The sequence below is a fragment of the Mobula birostris genome, chromosome 5, assembly GCF_030028105.1.
Source record: "Mobula birostris isolate sMobBir1 chromosome 5, sMobBir1.hap1, whole genome shotgun sequence".
Taxonomy (NCBI): Eukaryota; Metazoa; Chordata; class Chondrichthyes; order Myliobatiformes; family Myliobatidae; genus Mobula; species Mobula birostris.
The window spans coordinates 88,837,615-88,859,718 of record NC_092374.1 but is presented as its reverse complement, the minus strand read 5'-3'; the positions used below and the strand labels follow the sequence as shown (position 1 = coordinate 88,859,718).

Sequence of the window (22,104 nt, the reverse complement as noted above, 5' to 3'; positions counted from 1 at the left end):
TTGCAGCCTCAATGCCTCAATCAGAGAGAAGTAATGGACTTAATTATGGGCCCACGCCCTATCTCCAGGCTGCAGACTCCACTCAAGTCTTCACAGAACTCCTTCAGAGGCAGCAAAGCACCAGAATTCTCAGTCAGCCCCAAAAAAACCCCATCAAAATGTAAATCACAGGTTCCAATCGCACTCAGCTTGGCCGTAGAATCATATTTTAAAGAAGAATAAGTAAAAGAAGTAGTTTTGTGAATTGTCTGAAGGATGTCACCATTGGTCACCTTGTTTGATGGGTGCCATTTTGAAGCTTCCCAGGTTTGGCCCAAAATGTCAATTATTTTCCTCCATAGATGCAGCTTGACTTGTTGAGTTTCTCCAGCACTTGTGTGTGTTACATTAAAACCCCACAGTCTTAAGGACTCCCACCCGGATTCTACCAATTCAGCTCCACTTACAAAGGCAAATGAACCCATGAACGCTGCAATTTGGTGAGATGTGCTAGGAAACTGGAGCACAAGGGAGAAACCCACGCGGTCACGGGGAGAAGGTTCAAACTCCACAAGGAGACAGTGCCGGAGGTTGAGATCGAACCTGGATGTCTGGTGGCAGTCCTGCAAGTTGCACCACTGTGCTTTTCTCACATGTTCATAGACTCTGCAGCCACACCACCCTTTGAGGTAGAGTGTCCCAAAATCTCATCATAGTCTTAAATGGAGTCTCCTTCTTTTAGGGATCTTGGACTACAAGTTTGGAAATGTATCAATAAGATCAAAAGAGTGTAGAAAACATTCATGAGGATGTTGTCAGGACTTGAGGACCTGAGTTATAGGGAAAGGTTGAATAGGTTAGGACCGCAGGAGAATGAGGGGAGATTGGATAAAAGTATACAAAATTATGGAGGGTATTGATAGGGTAAATGCAAGCAGGTTTTTTACCACTTTGGTTGTATGAGACTAGATCTAGAGGTCATGGGTTAAGGGTGAAAGATGAAATCTTTTAGGGAAACATGAGGGGCAGCTTCTTCAATCAGAGGATGGCGACAGTGTGATGCAAGTTGCGAGTGGAAGTGGTGGATATGGTTTCAATTTCAATATTTAAGAGAAATTTGGATAGGTACATGGATTGGAGGGTTATAGAAGGCTATGGTCCAGGTGCAGGTTGATGGGACGAGGCAAATTAATATTTCGGCATGGACCAGATGGGCTGAAGGGCCTGTTTCTATGCTGTAGTGTTCTATGACTCTAGCTCCCTGAAAGTGGCAACACAAGCAGATAAAAAGCTTGCCTTCATACATCACGGTGTTGACTATAAAAGTTGGAATGCCATGTTGTAGCTGTATAAAACTTCAGACATGCCACATCTGGAGCCTTGTGTGTAGTTCTGGTTGCCCTATTACTGAAAAGATGCGGAGGTTTTGGAGAGGGTGCAGGAGAGGCTCATACAAATGCTGTCTGTACTGGAGAGTACTAGGTATAAGAAAAGGTTAGACAGACTTGGGTTGTCTTCTCTGGAGTTTCAGAGGCTGAGTGGGGGTATGAAATCTGATAGAGCTACGGTACTGTACAAAAGTCTTAGGTACATAAATAGAGTCATACAATCATTGAAAAGTACAATACGGAAACAGCCTCTTCAGTGCATCTAGTCCGGACCGAACCCTTTAAATTCCCTAGACCTGTCCACATGCACAGGGACCATCGCCCTCCATACCCTTCCCATCCACGTACCTATCCAAATTTCCTTTAAACAGTGAAATTCAGTTTACATGCACCACTTGTGCTCATTCCACATTCTCTCTGAGTGAAGTTTTCCCTTAAATATTTCACCTTTCACCCTTAACCCATGAATTCTAGTTGTAGTCCCACACAACCTCAGTGGAAAAAGCTTGCTTGCATTTATCCTATCTGTATCCCTCATAATTTTGTATACCTCTATCCCTCATGTAGCTAGGGTACCTAAGACTTTTACGCAGTACTGTATTTGTCAACGTGGAGCAGATAGCAAGTTTGTAAATCTGATGGGGCCAAAGAATGGTGGGAATGGTGAGGGTGGAGCACCATGGGAGACGTGTGGGAAAAGTGGCAGTAAAGGAGTGTATGGCTGGGGCAGGAGTAATGTGGGTGCAGACACACCCAGCCCTGAGACACCAGGCAAGGTCATTTGATTCCAAACAATTGTTTTACTGATCATTACAGAAAGTCTCTTTGCTGCTTCCTGCTCCCTCCTGTCTCCCTTCCCTTTTTTCCCCAACCATAATTCCCCTCTCCTTACCCACTTCCCACTTTCAGTCTACAATAGAGACCCATATCTGAATCGAGCGTATTGTCAATCACATCTGTCATGAAGTTTGTTTGTTTTTTTTCCAGTGCAGCAGTACAATGCAAAACATAAAATTACAGTACTGTGCAAAAGCCTTAGGCACACATATATAGTAATGGTGCCTAAGACTTTTCCACAGTACTGTATGCAAAGTTATGAGTGACTTGCTGATCAATTACCTAGGGTGAATATGTCAAATACTAGAGGGCATAGCTTTAAGGTGAGATGGGGAATTTTTTAAAAGAGGTTTCTGGGACAAGTTTTTTTGTTACACAGAGTGCATTGCCTGCGGAGGTGGAGGAAGCAGGAATTTTAAGAAGTGTTTAGACAAGCACACGGACAGGCAGGGATATAAATTATGCACTGGTTAATGTGCATTTTAAATTGGTGTCATGGTTAGCAATGACATCATGGCCAAAAGGCCTGTGCCTGTACTGTAATGTTCTATGTTTGAGATTGTCCACACAAAGAAACAAAATCTTCACATCTTCCCTGCCCCCTCTGGAACTATCCAAGGTGCTGAATTCAAGATCAGCCATTAAAGGACACCAGGTGCACTGAGATGCAGCTCCCTAGAGACTGTTAGGGAATTGGAGCTGCAACTCAATGACTTTCAGTTTGTTGGGGAAAGTGAAGCTGTGATAGACAGGAGCTACAGGGAGACAGTCACCCCAAGGCTACAGGAGACAGATAAATGGATGATTGTCTGGAGAAGGAAGACAAAACATCAGATAGTGGAGAGCACCCCTTTGGCCATCCCACTCAACAATAAGTACCACATTTTGAGTGTTGTGGGGGTCGACCTATTTGGGGAAAGCGACAGTGGCCTTGACTCTGGCACTCAATCTGGCCCTGTGGCTCAGAAGGGCAGGAAACTGAAGAGGATGGCAGTATCAATAGGGGGCTCTATACTTAGGGGGACAGATAGGTGATTCATAAAAAAGAAACATGGATGGCAGTTTGTCTCCCAGCTGCCAGGGTCCATGATGTTTCTGAACACATCCATGATATCCTGAACAGTGAGGTTGAGCAGCCAGAAGCTGTGGTACATATTGGTACCAATGACATAGGTAGAAAAAGGGAGGAGGTCCTGAAAACAGAATACAAGGAGATAGGAAGGAAGCTGAGAAGCAGGACCTCAAGGGTAGTAATCTCAGCATTGCTACCAGTGCCATGCGACAGTGAGGATAGCAATAGAATGAGGTGGCAGATAAATATGTGGCTGAAGAATTGGAGCAGAGGGCAGGGATTCAGATTTCTGGATCATTGGGACCTATTCTGGAGCAGGTGTGACCTGTACAAAACAGACAGGTTGCAGTGAATCCGAGGGGGACCAATATCCTTGCGGGCAGGTTTACTAGAGCTATTGGCAGTGATTTAAACTAATATGGCAGGGGATGGGAACCAGTATGATAGAGCTGAGGGTGAGCCAGCAGGTTTACAAGTAGATGATGTAATATGTAATATGAAGGAAGGAGAAACTAATAATTGGGTACATCTACAGACTGAGCAAAGAGTTAAGTTGTACCACAGAGGCAAAATTCATAAGGATGAAGAATGCAGGACTGAAGGTGCTGTATTTAAATGTGCATAGCATTTTGAATAAGGTGGTCAAACTCATGGCATAATTAAAGATTGGTCGGTATGACATTGTGGGCATCACTGGATCGTGGCTGAAAGAAGGTCATAGTTGGGAGTTCAACATCAAAGAATATACTTTGTATTGAAAGGACAGGAAGGCATTTGGCGATGGTGTGGCTCTATTGGTAAGAGATGGAATTACATCTTTAGAAAGATATAACATAGGATCAGAGAATGTTGAATCTTTGTGGGCGGAGTTAAGAAACTGCAAGGGTAAACCATTATGGGAATCAGATATAGGCCTCCAAATAGTAGCCAAGATGTAGGGTTGAGATTGCAAAGGAAGCTAGAAAAGGCATGTAATAAGGGTAATGTCACAATTATAATGGGAGACTTCAGTGTGCAAGGGGATTGGGAAAATCAGGATGGTGTTTGGATCGAGAGAGGAGGAATTTGCTGAGTGCCTATGAGATGGCTTTTTAGAGCAGCTTGTGCTTGAGCTTACTAAGGGAAAGGCTATCTTAGATTGGGTGTTGTGTAATAACCCAGATCTTATTAATCAGCTTAACATAAAGGAACCCTTAGGAGGCAGTGATCATAATAAGATTGAATTCATAATGCAGTTTGAGAGGGAGAAGCATAAGTCACAGGTATGAGTATCATAATGGAATAATGGGAATTACAGACACATGAGAGAGGAGCTTGCCAGGTGGATTGAAGGGGGTTACTGAGGGGAATGATAGCAGAACTGAAGTTTCTGGGACTAGTTCACAAGGCACAGGATAGATATGTCCAACAGAAGTTGTTCTCAAATGACAGGGCTAGGCAACAGTGGCTGACAAGGGAAGTTAATTAAGGACTGCATGGAAGCCAAGGAAAGGGCAAATAGGGTAGCAAAAGTGAGTGGGAAGTTGGACGATTGGCAAGTTTTTAAAATCCAACAGAAGGTAACTAAAAATGCTATAAGAAGGGAAAAGATGAAATACGAGGGCAAACTAGCTGATAATATAAAGCAGGACACCAAAAGTTTTTTCAGTTACATGAAGAATAAAAGGGAGGCGAGAGTTGATATTGGACCACTGGAAAATGACACTGGTGAGGTAGTAATGGGGGACAAAGAAATGGCAGATGAGCTTAATAAGTATTTTGCTTCAGTCTTTACTGTGGAAGACACCAGTTGTATGCTAGAGGTCTGTAAGTGTCAGGGAGCAGGAGTGAGTGCCATTGCTATTACAAAGGAAATAGTGCTAGGCAAACTGAAAGGTCTTAAGGTGGATAAGTCACCTGGATGAGAAGGACTACATCCCAGAGTCATGATAGTGGTTGCTGAAAAATAACAAATGCATTGGTCATGCTCTTTCAAGAATATCTTGATTCTGGTATGGTCCAAGAGGATCAGAAAATTGCAAGTGTCACCACTCTTTAAGGGGGGAGGAAGACAAAAGAGAGAAAACTATAGGCTACTTAGCCTACCGTTGGTGGTTGGGAAAGTGTTGGGAGTCCATTATTAAGGACAAGTTTTCAGGGTACTTAGAGACTAATGATAAAATAAGTCAAAGTCAGCATGGTTTATGTAAAAGGGAATCTGTTGGAATTCTTTGAGGAAGTAACATGGAGGGTGGACAAAGACAAGGCAGTGGATGTCATTTACTTGGATTTTCAGAAGGCATTTGATAAGGTACCTCACATGAGGCTGCTTAACAAGATAAAATCCTATGGTGTTACAGGAAATATACTACCATGGATAGAAAAATGGCTGACAGACAGAAGGCAGTGAGCGGGAATTAAGGGGGCCTTTTCTGGTTGGCTACCAGTGACTAGTGGTGTTCCTCTGGGGTCAGTATTGGGACCACTACTTTTCACATTGTCTGTCAATGATTTGGATAATGGAATTGATGGCTTTGTGGTAAAGTTTGCAGATGATACGAAGATAGGTGGAGGGGTAGGTCATGCTGAGGAAGCAATGTGGTTGCAGCAAGACAAACAAATTGGAAGAATGGATAAAAAAAGTGGCAGATGGAATACACTGATGGGAAATGTATGATAATGCATTTTGCTAAAGGAACAATATTGCAGACTATTATCTAAATGGGGACAAAACTGAGGTGCAAAGAGATTTAGGAGTCCTCATGCAATACTCTCAGAAGGTTAATTTACAGGTTGAGTCTGTGGTAAAGAAGGCAAATGCAACAGCTTCAAGGGGAATAGAATATAAAGCAAGGAGATAGTGCTGAGGCTTTATAAGACACTAGTCAGGCAACACTTGGAGTATTGTTTTGGGCCCCTTATCTTAAAAAGGATGTATTGTCATTGCAGAGAGTTCAGAGAAGGTTCATGAGGATGATTCCAGGAATGACAGGATTAACATATGAGGAGTGTTTGGCAGCTTTGGGCCTGTGCTCACTGGAATTTAGAAGAACGCCTGGGGATCTCATTGAAAATTACCGAATGTTGAAAGATGGATGCGGAGAGTATGTTTCCTATGGTGGGGGTATCCAGAACTAGAGGGGACAGTCACAAAATTAGTGGGGCAACTTTTAGATCAGAAGTAAGGAGAAAATCTTCTAACCAAGGACTGGTGAATCTGTGGAAAATTCTGCCAAAGAATGCGATGGAAGCCAAGTCTATGGGTCTATTCAAAGCAGAAATTGATAGATTCCTGATTGGTCAGGGCATCAAGGGATATGGTGAGTGGGCAGGGGTATGGGGTTGAATGGAATCCAGGATTAGCCATGATGAAATGGTGGAGCAAACTCAGAGGGCTGTATGGCCTAATTCTGCTCCTTAGACTTATGGTCTTATGGACCCCATCTGTCCAGTCAGAAGATTGGGGAAGACTGCAACGAGATTCTGCATGTGTTGAGTGTGGTTCAAACAGATTTTGAAACCCCGCATTGACAGATTTGAATGCCCTTGATTCAAGATTAAAGATAAGCTTTATTTGTCACAGGTACATGGAAACATACAGTGAAAAATGCCATCTGCATCAAATCAAACCAGGGAGATTGTTCTAGGCCACCTGCAAATGTCACCATGCATCTGGTGTCAATATAGGATGCACACAACTCACTAAACCCAACCCAATGTCCTTGGAATGTGGAAAGGAACTCAAGCACCAGGAGGAAATCAATGTGGTCATGGACAGAACGTAGAAACTCCTTACAGACCGGGGGGTGGAATTGAATGAGAGCCAGCATTGTAGTAGTGTCACAGACACCACTACACTACCCTGCAGCACAAAATTTCAGCAGTTTGTGATCAAGGCTGCAAAGAAGAAACTTACTCTGGCAATGACACCGTGCTCACCCAGGAGCTCGTTTCTGGCCCTTGTGTTTATCTCCAATGTGTATCTCATATGTGGAGACAGAAGCTGAGGAAAGAAAAGAAGGGTCACCAGGTTGTTTGACACGAGGTTGGGACTGCAACCTAACTCTAGCCTGTGCTGACAAAGGAGCTTCCACACAAAAACGTTGGAAAAGAGGGTGGAAGGTGAGGTCTATTGTTGGTGAATTGCCCTCTCTCATTATCTCACCAGTAGATGAGATAAAAAGGGCAAGGAGAGTGTGTATACCATGGTTCTAGCCACTCACACAAATAATCCCTTTTTATTTGTCATTAAGGAAGCTTCAATTGGGACCAGGAAAATGGTCTTCATTCAGTAATTTTTCATTCGAATTAGGTCTCAGTACAGCTTCACCCAACATAGCCCAAATTAAGTTTCACCCACCATAGCCATGAGTGAATCTCTGCCCATCAATATCTAGTGAAGCTCTGCCCACTATTGTCCCCGGTGAAGTCCAGCTCCCATAGACAACAGTAGTCATCCGCAAAAGTCCCCAGTGAAGCTCCTCCCACCATAGACCACAGTGAAGCCCCTCCCTTATGGTTCCCCAAACCCCTCCCACCATAGACCCCAGTGAAGCCTCTCTCACTATAGTCCCAAATCAAACCCCACCCACTATAGACCCCAATTAACTCCCTCCTACCACAGCCCCCAGTGAAGCCCCCCCACCATAGTCCCCTGTGAAGCCCCTCCCACCATAGTCCCAAATCAAGCCCCTCCTACCATAGTCCAAAATCAAGCCCCTCCCACCACAGACCCCAGAGAAGCCCCTCCCACCACAGACCGAAATCAAGCCCCTCCCACCACAGACCCAAATCAAGCCCTTCCCACCACAGACAAAAATCAAGCCCCTCACACCACAGATCCAAAACAAGCCCCCCCACCACAGACCCAAATCAAGCCCCTCCCACCACAGACCCAAATCAAGCCCTTCCCACCACAGACCCAAATCAAGCCCCTCCCACCATAGTCCCAAATCAAGCCCCTCCCACCATAGACCCAAATCAAACCCCTCCCACCATAGTCCCAAATCAAGTCCCCCCCACCATTGTCCCAAATCTAGCCTCTCCCACCACAGACCTAAATCAAGCCCTTCCCACCATAGACCCAAATCAAGCCCCTCCCACCAGACCCAAATCAAGCCCTTCCCACCATAGACCCAAATCAAGCCCCTCCCACCAGACCCAAATCAAGCCCCTCCCACCAGACCCAAATCAAGCCCCTCCCACCATAGACCCAAATCAAGCCCCTCCCACCATAGTCCCAAATCAAGCCCCTCCCACCATAGACCCAAATCAAGCCCCTCCCACCATAGACCCAAATCAAGCCCCTTCCACCAGACCCAAATCAAGCCCTTCCCACCATAGTCCCAAATCAAGCCCCTCCCACCATAGTCCCAAATCAAGCCCCTCCCACCATAGACCCAAATCAAGCCCCTCCCACCATAGACCCAAATCAAGCCCCTCCCACCATAGACCCCAGAGAAGCCCCTCCCACCATGGTCCCAAATCAAGTCCCTCCCACCACAGACCCAAAGCAAGCCCCTCCCACCATAGACCCAAATCAAGCCCCTCCCACCATAGACCCCAGAGAAGCCCCTCCCACCATAGTCCCAAATCAAGCCCCTCCCACCACAGACCCAAAGCAAGCCCCTCCCACCATAGACCCAAATCAAACCCCTCCCACCATAGTCCTAAATCAAGTCCCCCCCACCACAAATCCAAATCAAGCCCCTCCCACCATAATCCCATTTAATGTTGCCCTCCAAAGCCTCAGTGTGTCTCCACCCTCTATTGTTCCACCCACGCAGGTAGCAGTGAAAACAGGGTAATACAGGGAGGGAGGGAGAGTAGGAATATGGAGGGAAAGGGTAAGAGAGGGGACAAAGGAGGGAGGAACAGTGGGGGGGGAGAGGCAGAGGAGAAGCACAGTGGGATATCTACAGTATCAGCCGATGGGCAGGGAGATTGATATCTGTGGGGCAGTTCACAATCTGGGTGTGAGAGCTGCAGAGAGCACTCCACAGACCGACCTGATATACATAGAGACGGGAAGGGGGAGGGGGAGGGAGAGATGGAGGGGGAGGGGGAGGGAAAAAGAACAGAGTGAGAGAGAGAAAAAGAGAACAGAGAGAGAGAAAGAAAATAGAACAGAAACGGGGGAACAGAGAGGGAGATGGGGAGATATACAGTCACAGAAAGATAACAAAATGAAGGGAAAGAAATAGAGATGGAGAGGAGGAGATGGTGGTAAGTGGGAATGGAGAATGGAAGGGAGGGAAAAGGACAGAGGGATCCTGAGAGAGAGAGAAAGCAAGAGGGATGGATGAATGAAGAGGGAGGGAGAGTGGGGGGGAGTTCACTCACCTTGAAGACGGGGTGCACGGCAGGAAGCTGCCTCAATGTGGCGATGCAAAACACCTCCCCCAGGAGGTGAGTCCCACACAGGTGGACGCCGACCTGATGCAGCTGGAAATCAGAGCTCCTTACCCAGATCTTGGCCAGCAGCCAGAGGTTCTCCGGATCCGAGGGCAGAAAGATGGGATTGTTGGGCCCAGGGTTCTGGCCTAGCTGCAGGGGAGGGAGGGTGAGGGTGTGAACCAGTATGAAACGTTGGCCTGGAATAAGAGCCTCTGACCCTAAGCTCCTGAAGGCACCCAATGCTACTTACTCACCCTTTCTGGTTGTTGTACATTGCCAGAGAACACAGAAGGTCATTCTCTCCACCTAACTCCCTGTCACTTTCCCTCTCCCTCAGCTTCAAGCTCACTTTTACTTGCATTGCCCCATGGGAACCCTTCTCTTTCTCCGATCCAAAGCTCTTCTCTCTCTCTCTCTCTTTCACACACACTCACGCTCTCTCTCACGCTCTGAGGCACTCTTCTGTGGCTATTTGACTCTCCTCTCCATATATTTTATATTTATATTTGCTTGGCCTCTGTGTCCTTACTGTATCTCTGGTAGTCTGGTAGCCAGAGGTGTTAGCCAATGCTTGACAGTTTCCAGGCTTTGGCTATGGACATATCTCTGTACTTCCTTAGTACCTGGAAGAGTCTTTGATCTTCACAACTTTCTGCAGCTGAGAGACTCTGCTGACTTCACCCTTGTGGTTGTCATCTTGGCTTCCAATTGTCGTCTTCGGGGGAGGGAGTGGAGGGGGCGCAGGTTATGACAGTACTCTCCACTGTATTTCATTTGGTAGCCCAGCATTTCTAGAATTCTTGCTGCTGATGCATATATCAGGTTATTGGTCTCAGTTATGTTGGAGGCTGCAACTGTGAGTAGTGCTTCATTGGCTGCCACTAGCATGCTGTTTGATGGAATTTTATCACCAAGTCTGGGAAGCCTAGTTCATTGAGAAAGTCACCAGTTTAGCCATGATCTTCTCTTTGATTGCAGCAGCCAGTGTCGATATGCCCCGATGTGATATTTCAACTTGCATTTCCTGTGTACAAGGAAATGCTATTACCTTTTTGCCATCTGTGAGTTGTGGAGGTGGGGTTTGAATTTGTGTTTCCTGATCGGCTCAGCTCGGCTCTGCAGTGATGTTGCTGTGGTGCATCGTGATTGTACATCTTCCAATTCAAGATGTGATAGCAATCCTCTGTTGACAATATTTGATCACTGGGTAACCAATTGTTTTTCGGTGAATGCGAACGACGGTCTTCGTTGTTGCCAGAGCCCCCACATGCGCCTGATGTATCCTCTTTCATGTGAGTTGCTGTTAAAGTAGCATTCAATTAATTCCATTTGTCCAGTCTAGTCCGTTTGTGGTTTGATCTGGTAGCCAATTTCTCACTAGACGGCAAGAACCATTGGCACAGATCTTATTAATTAAGGGTGTACAGCAGAGACATTAGATGTCATTTCGACTGGAAAATTGCAGCTGGATGGCAGTGAAAAGAGGCAAACGCATCAAGACTGAAGGAGTCAAGTTACCTGAAGGCCACATTCAAGGAGTACAGGACAGTTACAAATACCTGGGGATCCTGCAGGGGCATGGAAACCACGATGAGGACACAACAAAGGCTGCAACATCCAAGTACCTTCAAAGAGTGAGACAGGTCCTAAAAAGCCAGCTGAATGGGAAGAAGATTAGAGCCATCAACACATTTGCCTTACCAGTCATCATCAGAGGGGTAGCACCTCTGGTAAGGGCGGGGGGGGGAGGCGCCTTCCATGCCCTTTTCAGGGCAGCTCGTCCACCTTTGGTCCCCACCTGGCGCTCAGCTCTCACCTGTGGCTCCAAGGAGCTGCAACACACACAGCGGCCACACCCTGGTAAACATGAGGAATTCTGCAGATGCTGGAAATTCAAGCAACACACATCAAAGTTGCCAGTGAACACAGCAGGCCAGGCAGCATCTCTAGGAAGAGGTACAGTCGACGTTTCAGGCTGAGACCCTTCGTCAGGACTAACTGAAGGAAGAGTGAGTAAGGGATTTGAAAGTGGGAGGGGGAGGGGAAGATCCAAACCATCTCGGCAGACGGGGCAAACTAGGTGAGGGTAGCCGACGGGTCTTCGACCCTTGGTGAGGTGGGGGATCTGTCTATCCCAGCGTGTGAAGTCTGGCCCTGGCAACTTGAGTGGAGGAGACCAATTAATGGTCCAACGGTTAAGGAGGCCGGCCCAGCAGGCATTGTGGAGCGCTAAGAGCACAGCAAGACACTGCCTGATTCATACTTCTGCACAACACGTCGCCGGAGGTACTGCGTCGCCACAAAGCCGACGCGGAACCCTATGTGAGAGCCTGTGTTGCTGCGACGTGCACCTCTCCTAATATGTAACCACGCGTCGCAGCAACGCACAGCTGTGACTGGTCCGCTTGGTAGCATCACATGCAGTAGCTTCCCATTGGGCGACTGAAGGGCAGGGAAGGAACTCTGGCTGCAATGCTTTCCATAAGGCTTTACAGACCTCCGAAATTATGGAGGACACATTTTGCTTTTACAAAAGAAGACGATCGCATCTTGTTTACTCCGAGAAAGACTACCATGACCATGAAGCCTTGCGCGGGCAGGTGTGTGCACATGCGTGACGTGCGTGAATTGCAGAGTGACGCAGACACAACAACGCACAAGTATAAATGCTCAAATTGCGCGTAAGTCACTTGCGTAGGTTACGGCGTACTGTTAACGCAGAAGTATAAATCAGGCTTTAGACGTCCTGGTCATCCACTGCAGCAGGAGAGGTCTCCAGCCTTAACGGTTGTCCGTGCACTGGATCAAGGTCTCTTCTGCCGAGAGAGTGGGATTGCCCCTGTGCAACGGCTGTTACACTTCAAACTCCATCATGCACAGGTTTCTGTTGTGAGATTCATCTCAGTCCAAACCCAACTCGTCAAGTCCTGTGGCGACGGGGGTGTGGCGAAGCGTCGCAAAGCAACAGGTGGAGATGACCTTTGGCAGCTGTAGTCACAAACCTGCACGCAGGCAGCCTTTGGACCAGTGGTCGTTCGTCTCTGTACCCGGGGCAGCAGAGATGTCCGGCAGCATCCGGGGCGACTGGGCAGCCCTTTTTAGGACAGCACTGCCCATCCTTGCATGAGCGAGGGGTTATAAAAGGTACCCTAAACATTGCCGGCCCCACAACATCTGGCTAGCGAACCGCGGCTGGCGGATTATCTCCTTAGCGGTCGACATGCATCAAGAAAAACAAATCAAAGAAAACTCATCTTTGGAGCCTGGAACGTCCGCACCTTGCTGCAAAGAGACAAGGTGGCAAGGCCTGAAAGACGAACAGCACTCACAGCGGCTGAACTTCGCCGTTATCGCATTGACATCACTGCACTCAGTGAGACCAAGCTTGCACACGAGGGTTCATTACAGGAAGCCGGATATATGTTCTTTTGGAAAGGGAAATCACAGACTGACGACAGGATCCACGGAGTAGGTTTTGCAATCAAAACTGCTCCGTTGAAGAACATCCCTACTCTACCCACTGGAATAAATGAACGCATCATGAAGTTCCGCTTTCCCCTCAGCAAGTCCCGATATATCACCATTGTCAGTGTCTATGCACCAACTCTGTGAGTCCAGATGAACACAAGGAAAGTTTCCACGAGGACCTGGACCAGACTGTTTGGACAACCCCCTCCAGCGACAAACTTGTCATCTTGAGCGACTTCAACGCTAGGGTGGGGACAGATAGCGACAACTGGGACGGAGTCCTTGGCAGACATGGGGTGGGAAAACTAAACAGTAACGGCCTGCTGCTTCTGAGCAAGTGTGCCGAGCACAACCTGTGCATCACTAACACGATGTTCAGACTTGCAAACAAATACAAAACAGCCTGGATGCATCCTCTTTACTCTCTCTTCATTGACCTGACAAAGACATTTGACACTGTAAACAGGGAGGCTGTCTGGATCATTCTGAGACGTTACGGGTTCCCGAGGAAATTCGTGAAGATGATTCAGCTGCTCCACGATGGAATGACAGGACAGGTCCTTCGCAGTGGTGATACATCAGCTGCATTTGCCATTTCCAATGGGGTGAAGCAGGGCTGTGTACTAGGCCCAGTCCTGTTCAATCTGTTCTTCACTTGCATGTTGCCACGTGCTGTCCAAGGTCTGAGGGAGGGAGTGTACACCAGGTACTGATTGGACGGCTCTCCCTTTGACCTTCACCGCTTGAACACATGGACAAGTGCCTCCATACAGTCATTCAAGAAACCCTTTTTGCTGATGGCTGTGCGCTCCTGGCGCACAAAGACAGTGATCTACTGTTGATGTTGAACAAATTCTCAGAAGCTGCTACGCCCTTTTGGCCTGACTATAGGCCTGAACAAGACAGAAGTACTTCACCAGCCCATGCCAAACACCAACCCCACAGAACCAAAAATCACTGTTGACAACGTCTAGCTGACAAATGTAAACAGCTTCAAATACTTGGGAAGCATCATCTCGAGTGATGGGTCTTTGGACCAAGAAATTGACTCCAGGATCAACAAGGCCAGCCAAGCTCTAGGGAGGCTGTGTACCAGAGTGCTCAATCAAAACAATGTCTGCATCTCCACAAAGCTGAAAGTCTACAGAGCTGTGGTCATCCCTTCTCTCCAATATGGATGTGAGATGCGGACTCTGTACCGACGACACATCAAACAATCGGAGAAATTTCACATGCGAACCTTCCACTCCATCCTTGGCGTTCGTTGGCAAGACCGTGTCTCCAACCTGGTCGTCTTGAATGGCGCGGAGTCTACCAGCATTGAGTCCCTGATCATCAGAGCCCAGGTGCGGTGGGTGGGACACGTCATCAGAATGGACGACCACCATGTGTTGCAATGAGCGAATGAGGCGAATCCAGGACACAGGCACGGAAATCTGGTTTGGATGCAGACGCGAACGGCAAACAGGAGGGAGAGCAGTTAGGCAGGAGATGGACAGAATTTATCTTGACTCGGAGCGTAGAGAAAGAAATGGCAGACAAAACTCTTCTTAGTACGGAGAGACGGAGTTATACTGAAGTAAAACTTTAGAAGACATATCTTGGCGCGGAGAGGCTGGGTTTCACAGGTAAGCCTCTGAACTGGAGTTGAACTTAGAAGACTGACACAAAGAGACTGAATTCACAGGTAATGCTCAATATTGGAGTAAAACTTAGAACATACAGTCCTAAGAGGCTGGGAAACATTAATTATCACACAGGCAAAACCAACGATCTGGCAACTAGTGGCTGTAACGCCAGGGTTCTTATGCTGCAGATCCTGATGGAAACCAGTTGTGCCGTCGTCAAAGAGAGTTAGGAGCAAATAGGAAATTAACGGTCGGAACCATGGCCCAATCAAAGGAAATTAGGAGAAAACAGGGAATTAACAATCGGGACCGTGACACCGTATGCCTCGCCAGCTACTCTATTGTGAACTGGAGACCAGAACGAGACCTCAAGGTCATCCACGCAAGCGCTACAAAGACGCTTTAAAGGAAACCCTACTCTACTGTGACATCCAACCAAGGGAACTAGAAGCTGCGGCTGCCGACAGAATCCACTGGTGAGCCCTGTGCTATGAAGCCTACACCAGTTTTGAAGACAGGCGCTGCCAAAAATTGATGGAAAACCGTGAGTAGTGTCACAGAACAGCAGCCACAATTATTACAACAACGGACTTCCAGTGCCCTCATTGTGCTAGACTATGTGTTTCCAGACTGGGACTGCAGAGCCACCTCCGTGTCCACAGATGAACTGCACAATGGTGTGTCTTCTTCAAATCCGAAGGACTACCACTACATCAGATATCCAGCCGCAATAGCGTGCCGGCCTGGCCAAGGAACAAACTGAAAGCCACTGACATCAAGACCCGGAAACTACTAACAATACATGGAGGATTCCATCGAAGTCCAACATCGCATGATTGTATACCACTGGAATACAGGAGGACGGGGATTTGGAAGTGTCAAGGCCACTGTCCTGGAAGAAATGTGAAATGTCCATGAGTATGTCAGGAAGATGGCCCCTAAGGACGACCTGCAAGAATACCTCAAGGGATATGGAAATGGAAGCAGAGCCAGAGGACCAGAGGTCATGGCAGGACAAGGCACTTCATCATCAGATATCAGAGGTGGCGGACATAAGAAAGTCCTATCAGTGGCTGGAAATGGCAGGGCTGAGGGATAGCACAGAGGCGCTGCTCATGGCTGCACAAGAACAGGCACTGAGCGCAAGAGCAACAGAAGCAGGGGTCTACCACACCAGACAAGAGCCAAGATGCAGTCTGTGCAAGGAATCCTCTGAAACCATCCAGCACATAGTAGCAGGGAGCAAGATGAAGGCAGGGACAGCATACACTGAATGACACAACCAAGTTCCAGGAATTGTGTACAGGAACATTTGCATTGAGTATGCATTGGACTGTCCCAAGTCCAAATGGCAAACATCCGAGAAGGTAGTGGAAAATGACAAAGCTAAGGTCCTGAGGGACTTCCAAATACAGACTGATAAGCAGGTACTGGCCAGCCAGCCGGGCATAGTAACACTGGACAAGGAACAGAAGAAAGCAATAGTAATAGATGTGGAAATCCTGAATGACAGTAACATCAGGAAGAAAGAATATGAGAAGCTAGAGAAATACCAGGGCTTGAAAAAGCAGATTAAGGATGTGGCAGGTTAAAGCTGGAGTAATCCCGGTGGTGACAGGAGCACCTGGACCTGTGACACCTGGACTGGGAGAGTGGCTCCAACAAATCCTGGGAACAACATCTGAAATCTCAGTCCAGAAGAACGCACTACAGGGAACAGCAAGGATAGTGTGTCGAACCCTCAGGCTCCCAGGCCTCTGGTAGAGGACCCGAGATTGAGAGGAAAATACATGTGTACACCTCCCAAAATGGGTGAGGAAAATAAATAAATAATATACAAGTAACGTACTGGTTAGCGTGACACTATTACAGCGCAGGACATTTGGATTTCAGAATTCAATTCCGGCGTTGTTCTGTAAGGAGTCTCTGTACATCCTTCCCGTGGAATGCGTGGGTTTTCTCTGGGTTCCCACAGTCCAAAGACGTACTGGGTAGGTTAATTGGTCATCGTAACTTGTCCCATGATTAGGTTAGGGTTAATCAGTTTGTCGGGGTGGCATTGAACGAAGGACCGAAAGGGTCTACTCCGTGCTGTGGCAGAAAATAAAACTCAGTCGTGCAAAATGATAGCCAAAAAATAGTGAAGTGGGGTACGTGGGTTCAGAAATCTGAAGGTGGAGGGGAAGAAGCTGTTCATAAAACAGTGAGTCTTCAGGTTCCTGTACCTCATTCTTGAGGGTAGCAGCAAGAAGGCATGTCCTAGGTGATAGGGGTGCTTAATAATGGATACCACCTTTTGAGGCATCGTCTTTTGAAGATGCCATTGAAGCAAGGGAGGATAGTGCCCATGATAGAGCTGGCTGACTTTGCAAATTTCTGCAGCTTTTTGTGATCCTGTACAGTGGCCCCTCTATTCCAGATGGTGATGCAACCAGTGCTATTCCTGTCTGTCTCCACATCTCCCTATCCACTCTCCTATCTTCCCTTTATCTCTTTCTCCTCTTGTCTCCTTCCCTCTCTTCTTTATCTCCCATGTCTTCCTCCTCCTCTCCACTCACTCCCTCTATTCTTCCCCTTTCCCCCAGACTCCCTTTCCCATCTCCTCCCTCTTTCCTCTGTTTCTTAGAGGTTGATAGATTCTTGATTAGTCAGGGTATAAAGGGAAACAGGGAGAAGGCAGGAAATTGGTGCTGAGAAGGAAAATGGATCAGCCTTGATGAAATGGTGGAGCAGACTCATTGGGCCAAATGGCCTAATTCTGCTCCTCTATTTTATGGTCCTCATGTTTCCTCACTCCCTTCATTTTCCCCACCACCCCTTTCCATCCCCTCGCTCTCCGCATCTCTGACACTCACAGATCTCCATCTCCCCCGTCTCTCTCCCTCCCCCTCTCTGTCTCCCTATCTCTTGTTCCCTCTCTCCATTCCTCTTCCAGCTTCCAAACTTTCTCACTCTTTCATACTCTCTCTTCCTCTCTGTCTTCAGATCATTACTGTGCAAAACTAATGGTCCTTCCATCAATCCCAGATCCCACATGCCCACTCCCCCAGCTACCTGGATGGCTAGAGGCATCAGCCTGTTCTGGGGGTCCTGGAACAACAGACAGAGGGGGGCTGCCACGTATTGCTGTTTCCCCTTAATCACGTTTCCAATAGTTCCATCCAAGATCTTGTAGTCCACGATGTAAATGTTTCCCTTCTGTGAATGGACACAAGAAACACACATAGGGTCATAGACAAGAGAGAGAAACGTCCCCACTACAAACAACACAAAATGCAATAAAATGCTGGAGGAAATTAGCAAGTCAGGCAGTATAGATGGAAAAGAGTAAACAGTCAATGTTTCAGGCTGAGACCCTTCATCAGGACTGGAAAGGAAGGGGGAAGATGCCAGAATAAAAAGGTGAGAGGGGAGGGGGAAAGAGACTAGCTGGTGAAGAATCGGAGGGCAGCAGAGATCACAGAGGGGGAAGCAGTGAGAGAAGTTTTCACTGAGCTCCCGAAGAGAAGATTTAAACTTCAGGGTAGGGGTCCCTTGAAGAGATTTCGCAGTGGAGCAGCAAATCATAAACAGGAGAAAGTCTGCAGATGCAACACAGACAAAATGTTGGAAGAACTCAGCAGATCAGGCAGCATCTATGGAAATAAGTAAACGGTAGGTGTTTCGGGCAGAGACCATTCTTCAGGACTCGAAAGGAATGGGGAAGATGTCAGAACAAAAAGCTGGGTGGAGGGGAAGGAGGATATATGGAAAATGATAGATGAAGCCAGGTGGGTGGGAAAGGTCAAGCATTGGAGAAGAAAGAATCTGATTGGAGAGTATGGACAACAGGAGAAAGGGACGGAGAAGGGGACCCAGAGGGAGGTGATAGGCAGTTGAGAAAAAGTGGAAGGTCAGAGTGGGGAACAGAGGAAGGGGAGGTGGAGAATTTGTTCACCGGAAGGAGAAATCGATTTTCATGCCATCAAGTTGGAGGCTACCCAGATGGAATATAAGATGTAGCTCCTCCTACCTGGGGGTGGCCTCATCTTGGCACAAGAGGATGCCATGGATTGACAGGTCGGAATGGTAATGGGAATCAGAATTAAAATGTTTGGCCACCCGGGGAAAAAAATAAAAATAAAAGCCAGCAGAGAGGGAATAAAAGCCCTAATTATGGCACAAAACTGCTGTACATAGCCATGACAATTCAGGAGGCTAGAATGATCTAACTTCTGCTTTCTCTGCCCTTTTTTTAAAAAAGGGGTTATTTCAAGTACTCCAAAACTACAACCAAAACTAGAACAACAAATAAACTCCAAATAAATTAAAACAGACCCATTTGCACCAGGATGCTATGCATTCCTCACAGTTCCCAATGGGTCTGGAAGACCTGCATGGTCTGCGCATTCTGTTTCCAGGGATACCTGGGAACGAACATAGATCTTGCAAGGTATTCAGTTTGAGCAGAACCCTCAGCTGTCTTCCAGACATTGGGAGTGTGTGATGGTACAGTGTAGAGGGAACTTCACTCTGTGTCTGAACTTGGGAATGGGAACTCTGTATCTAAGCTGGCCAATTAACCTGCAAACCAGCACATCTTTGGAATGTGAGAGGAATCTAAAGAAACCCACGTGATCACAGGGAGAACGTGCAAACCTCCCCCCCCCCCACATACACACACACACACGCACACGCACACACACACACACACACACACACACACCAGAGGTCAGGATTGAACCCAGGTCTCTGACATTGTGAGGTAGCAGTTCTACCCACTGCTCTATTGTGCCACCCTGGTAGTCCTTTGACCCTAATGCAGTAAGTACCAGCCACATGCACGCACCTTCATTTCCTGTGCCAGTGTAGAGCATCCGAGGAACTGGTTGACCATGGTGTCTGTCACAGGGAATTTCTTTGGGATCTCCGTGCACCTCTCGATCAAGCAGGGATTGCAACCATTTTTGAACTGGTACCCAAAGAACCAGTCTTCCTTCCAATGTTTCGCCACGTAGACTGGTAGATAACGGAAGTGGGTGAGGAGGGGGATAGAGAAAGAAGGAGAAATAAGAAGAAATTCATCACAAGAATAATGATCTCCTGTAGAAAAATTCCTTCTATTGGGTTGTTCCTTGACTTTAAAAGTACACAGAGACAGTGACCACTGGTGAGCTGTTGGTTGCTGTCTGTCTGTTTTCGTGTGCACTTTAGGATGGTAGTGAATATTGGTAGCTCGGGTTGAGGTGTTTGATGTTGCAGTGTTCACCGAGCTTGTCAATTAGCTTGCAGACGTTTCATCACCCGTCGAGTTGACATCCTCAGTGCCTAGTTGTTGGTGTTTCTCTGGGAATGCTCGCATTTATATAAGTCCTCATTCGCTTGCCTCGGTCCTGGTTAGCGACCCCTTCAGTTGACCTTTGAATTCTATTGGCTCATGTTTCTTTGACCCTTGACCTTTGAATTCTATTGGCTTGCATTTCTTTGGCTCGTATGTTTTTAAATAGAGACCACCTATGAATACCTAAGGGCCAAAGAAACACAAGCTAATAGAATTCAAAGAGTACCCAAGCGAACTGAGGGCCTATTTAAATGCGAGCACACCCAGGGGAAACACCAACAACTGTGCACTGAGGATGTCACCTCGACTGGTGATGAAATATCTACAAGTTATTTGTGTGCAAATTTTCATTGCCTCTATTGTATTTCTTTGTTCTACTGTGAATGTATGTAAGAAGTTGAATCTCAGGTTCTTATCTGGTAACCTATAGGTACTTTATGGTTTTTGAATTTTCTTGCTGCCTTCAAGTTCCAACGATAACCTCTCATTGGCCATTTTGTGTAGAATCCTCTGCAATTTATGTAAGTAACTTGGACAAAACCTCCAAGGGCAGTGTTATTGAATGTGCTGATGATGCCAAGGTGTGTAGTACTACTGGAGGGTCTGAGTGGGTCAGGCAGCATCTATGAGGGGCAATGGACAGTCACAGTCAATCTCTCAAGTTGAGACACATGCAGTCCAGATGAAGGGTCTTGGTCCAAAATGTTGAGAGTCCATTTCCCTCCACAGCTGCTACCTGAATCACTGAGTTCCACCCACAGACTGTTGCACCAGAATCCACCACCTTGTGTCTTTGCGGAAGCCAGGAAGAGGATGTCTGAGGCTACAAAGGAATACAGGCAGCTTATGTGAGTGGTCTGGCAATGGGGTTTCATATGGAAATATCAAAATTGATGGGGGAAAAATTTAAAGAGACACTTGTTACCTGAACAGTGAAAGATTGCATGCTTTGATATTACTAAATTGGCAAATTGGTCTCTAACTGCCACATGTACTGAGGTATAGTGAGATGTCAGATTTGTATTCCATCCACACAGATCGTTTCACCGCCTCAGTGTATTGAGTTAGTTTGAGGGGAAACATAGAGCAGAATGAAGAATAAAACACTATTCTTCTATTCCCCACTCTGGCCTCTTGCCGCTTCTCCTCACCTGCCTAACACCTCCCCTGGTGCCTTTCTCCTTCCCTTTCTCCGAGGGTCCACTCTCCTCTCTTATCAGATTCCTTCTTCTTCATCCCTTTACCTTTCCCACCCACCTGACTTCAAGTCTCATCTTCTAGATAATCCTTCTTCCCCTCCCCACCTTTTCTATTCTGGCATCTTCCACCTCCTCTCCAGAGACAGAGACAGAGAGAGAGAGACAGAGAGACATGAGAGAGGAAGAAACAAAGAAACTGAACTCTTTCTGTCAGAGGGTTCAAAGTTTCTTCCTGAAAGGGTGGGGGCAATAGAAATGTTTGAAAAGGTTGAAGGGAGATATTTGATAAAGCAAATGGGTGAAGGCTACTGGGTGTAAGAGTTGACTTTACAATGTGATCAGAGGTGATGTTATTAAATGGTGGGACCAAAATGGGACCTTCTCTCACTGCCCCCCCCATTCATACTGAAACCTCACTTCCTGTGACATCACACACTCATAGCCATACAGCAGGGAAACAGGCCATTTGGCCCATCTGGTCCATGTTGACCACAATTCCCATCTAAGATCCATTTGCCCACATTTGGTTCATATCCCCCTCAAGCTGACAATAAGTTGGACCCTCAAGCTAACAGTCTGTACCCTCATTATCTACCTGCACTGCACTCTCTCTGTAGCTGTTACACTTTATTCTGCACTGTTATTGTTTTACCTTGTTCTACCTCAATACACCGTGTAATGGTCTGTATGAACAGTATGCCAAGCAAGCTTTTCACTGTAAGTTAGTACGTGTGGCTCTAATATACCAATTAAAATTCCATTTCTATTACCATCAATTTCTTTTTAAATGTTATTAATGTATCTGCCTCAACTACATCCTCTGGCAACTCATTCCATA

General features: G+C 46.9%; 1 protein-coding gene across 2 annotated transcripts in view; it reads right to left on the bottom strand.

Annotated features, from left to right (window-relative positions):
- The window catches only part of LOC140197852 (polyunsaturated fatty acid 5-lipoxygenase-like), a 60,793-nt gene that overhangs the window by 18,547 nt on the left and 20,142 nt on the right, over positions 1–22,104 (bottom strand). For both annotated transcript variants that reach the window (XM_072258371.1, XM_072258372.1), the window contains exons 6-9: positions 19,576–19,745; positions 17,802–17,945; positions 9,598–9,801; positions 7,172–7,258 (exon numbers count right to left, since the gene is read on the bottom strand). In XM_072258371.1, the coding sequence (XP_072114472.1) occupies positions 7,172–7,258; positions 9,598–9,801; positions 17,802–17,945; positions 19,576–19,745 (605 nt within the window). The remainder of the gene's footprint in view (positions 1–7,171; positions 7,259–9,597; positions 9,802–17,801; positions 17,946–19,575; positions 19,746–22,104) is intronic.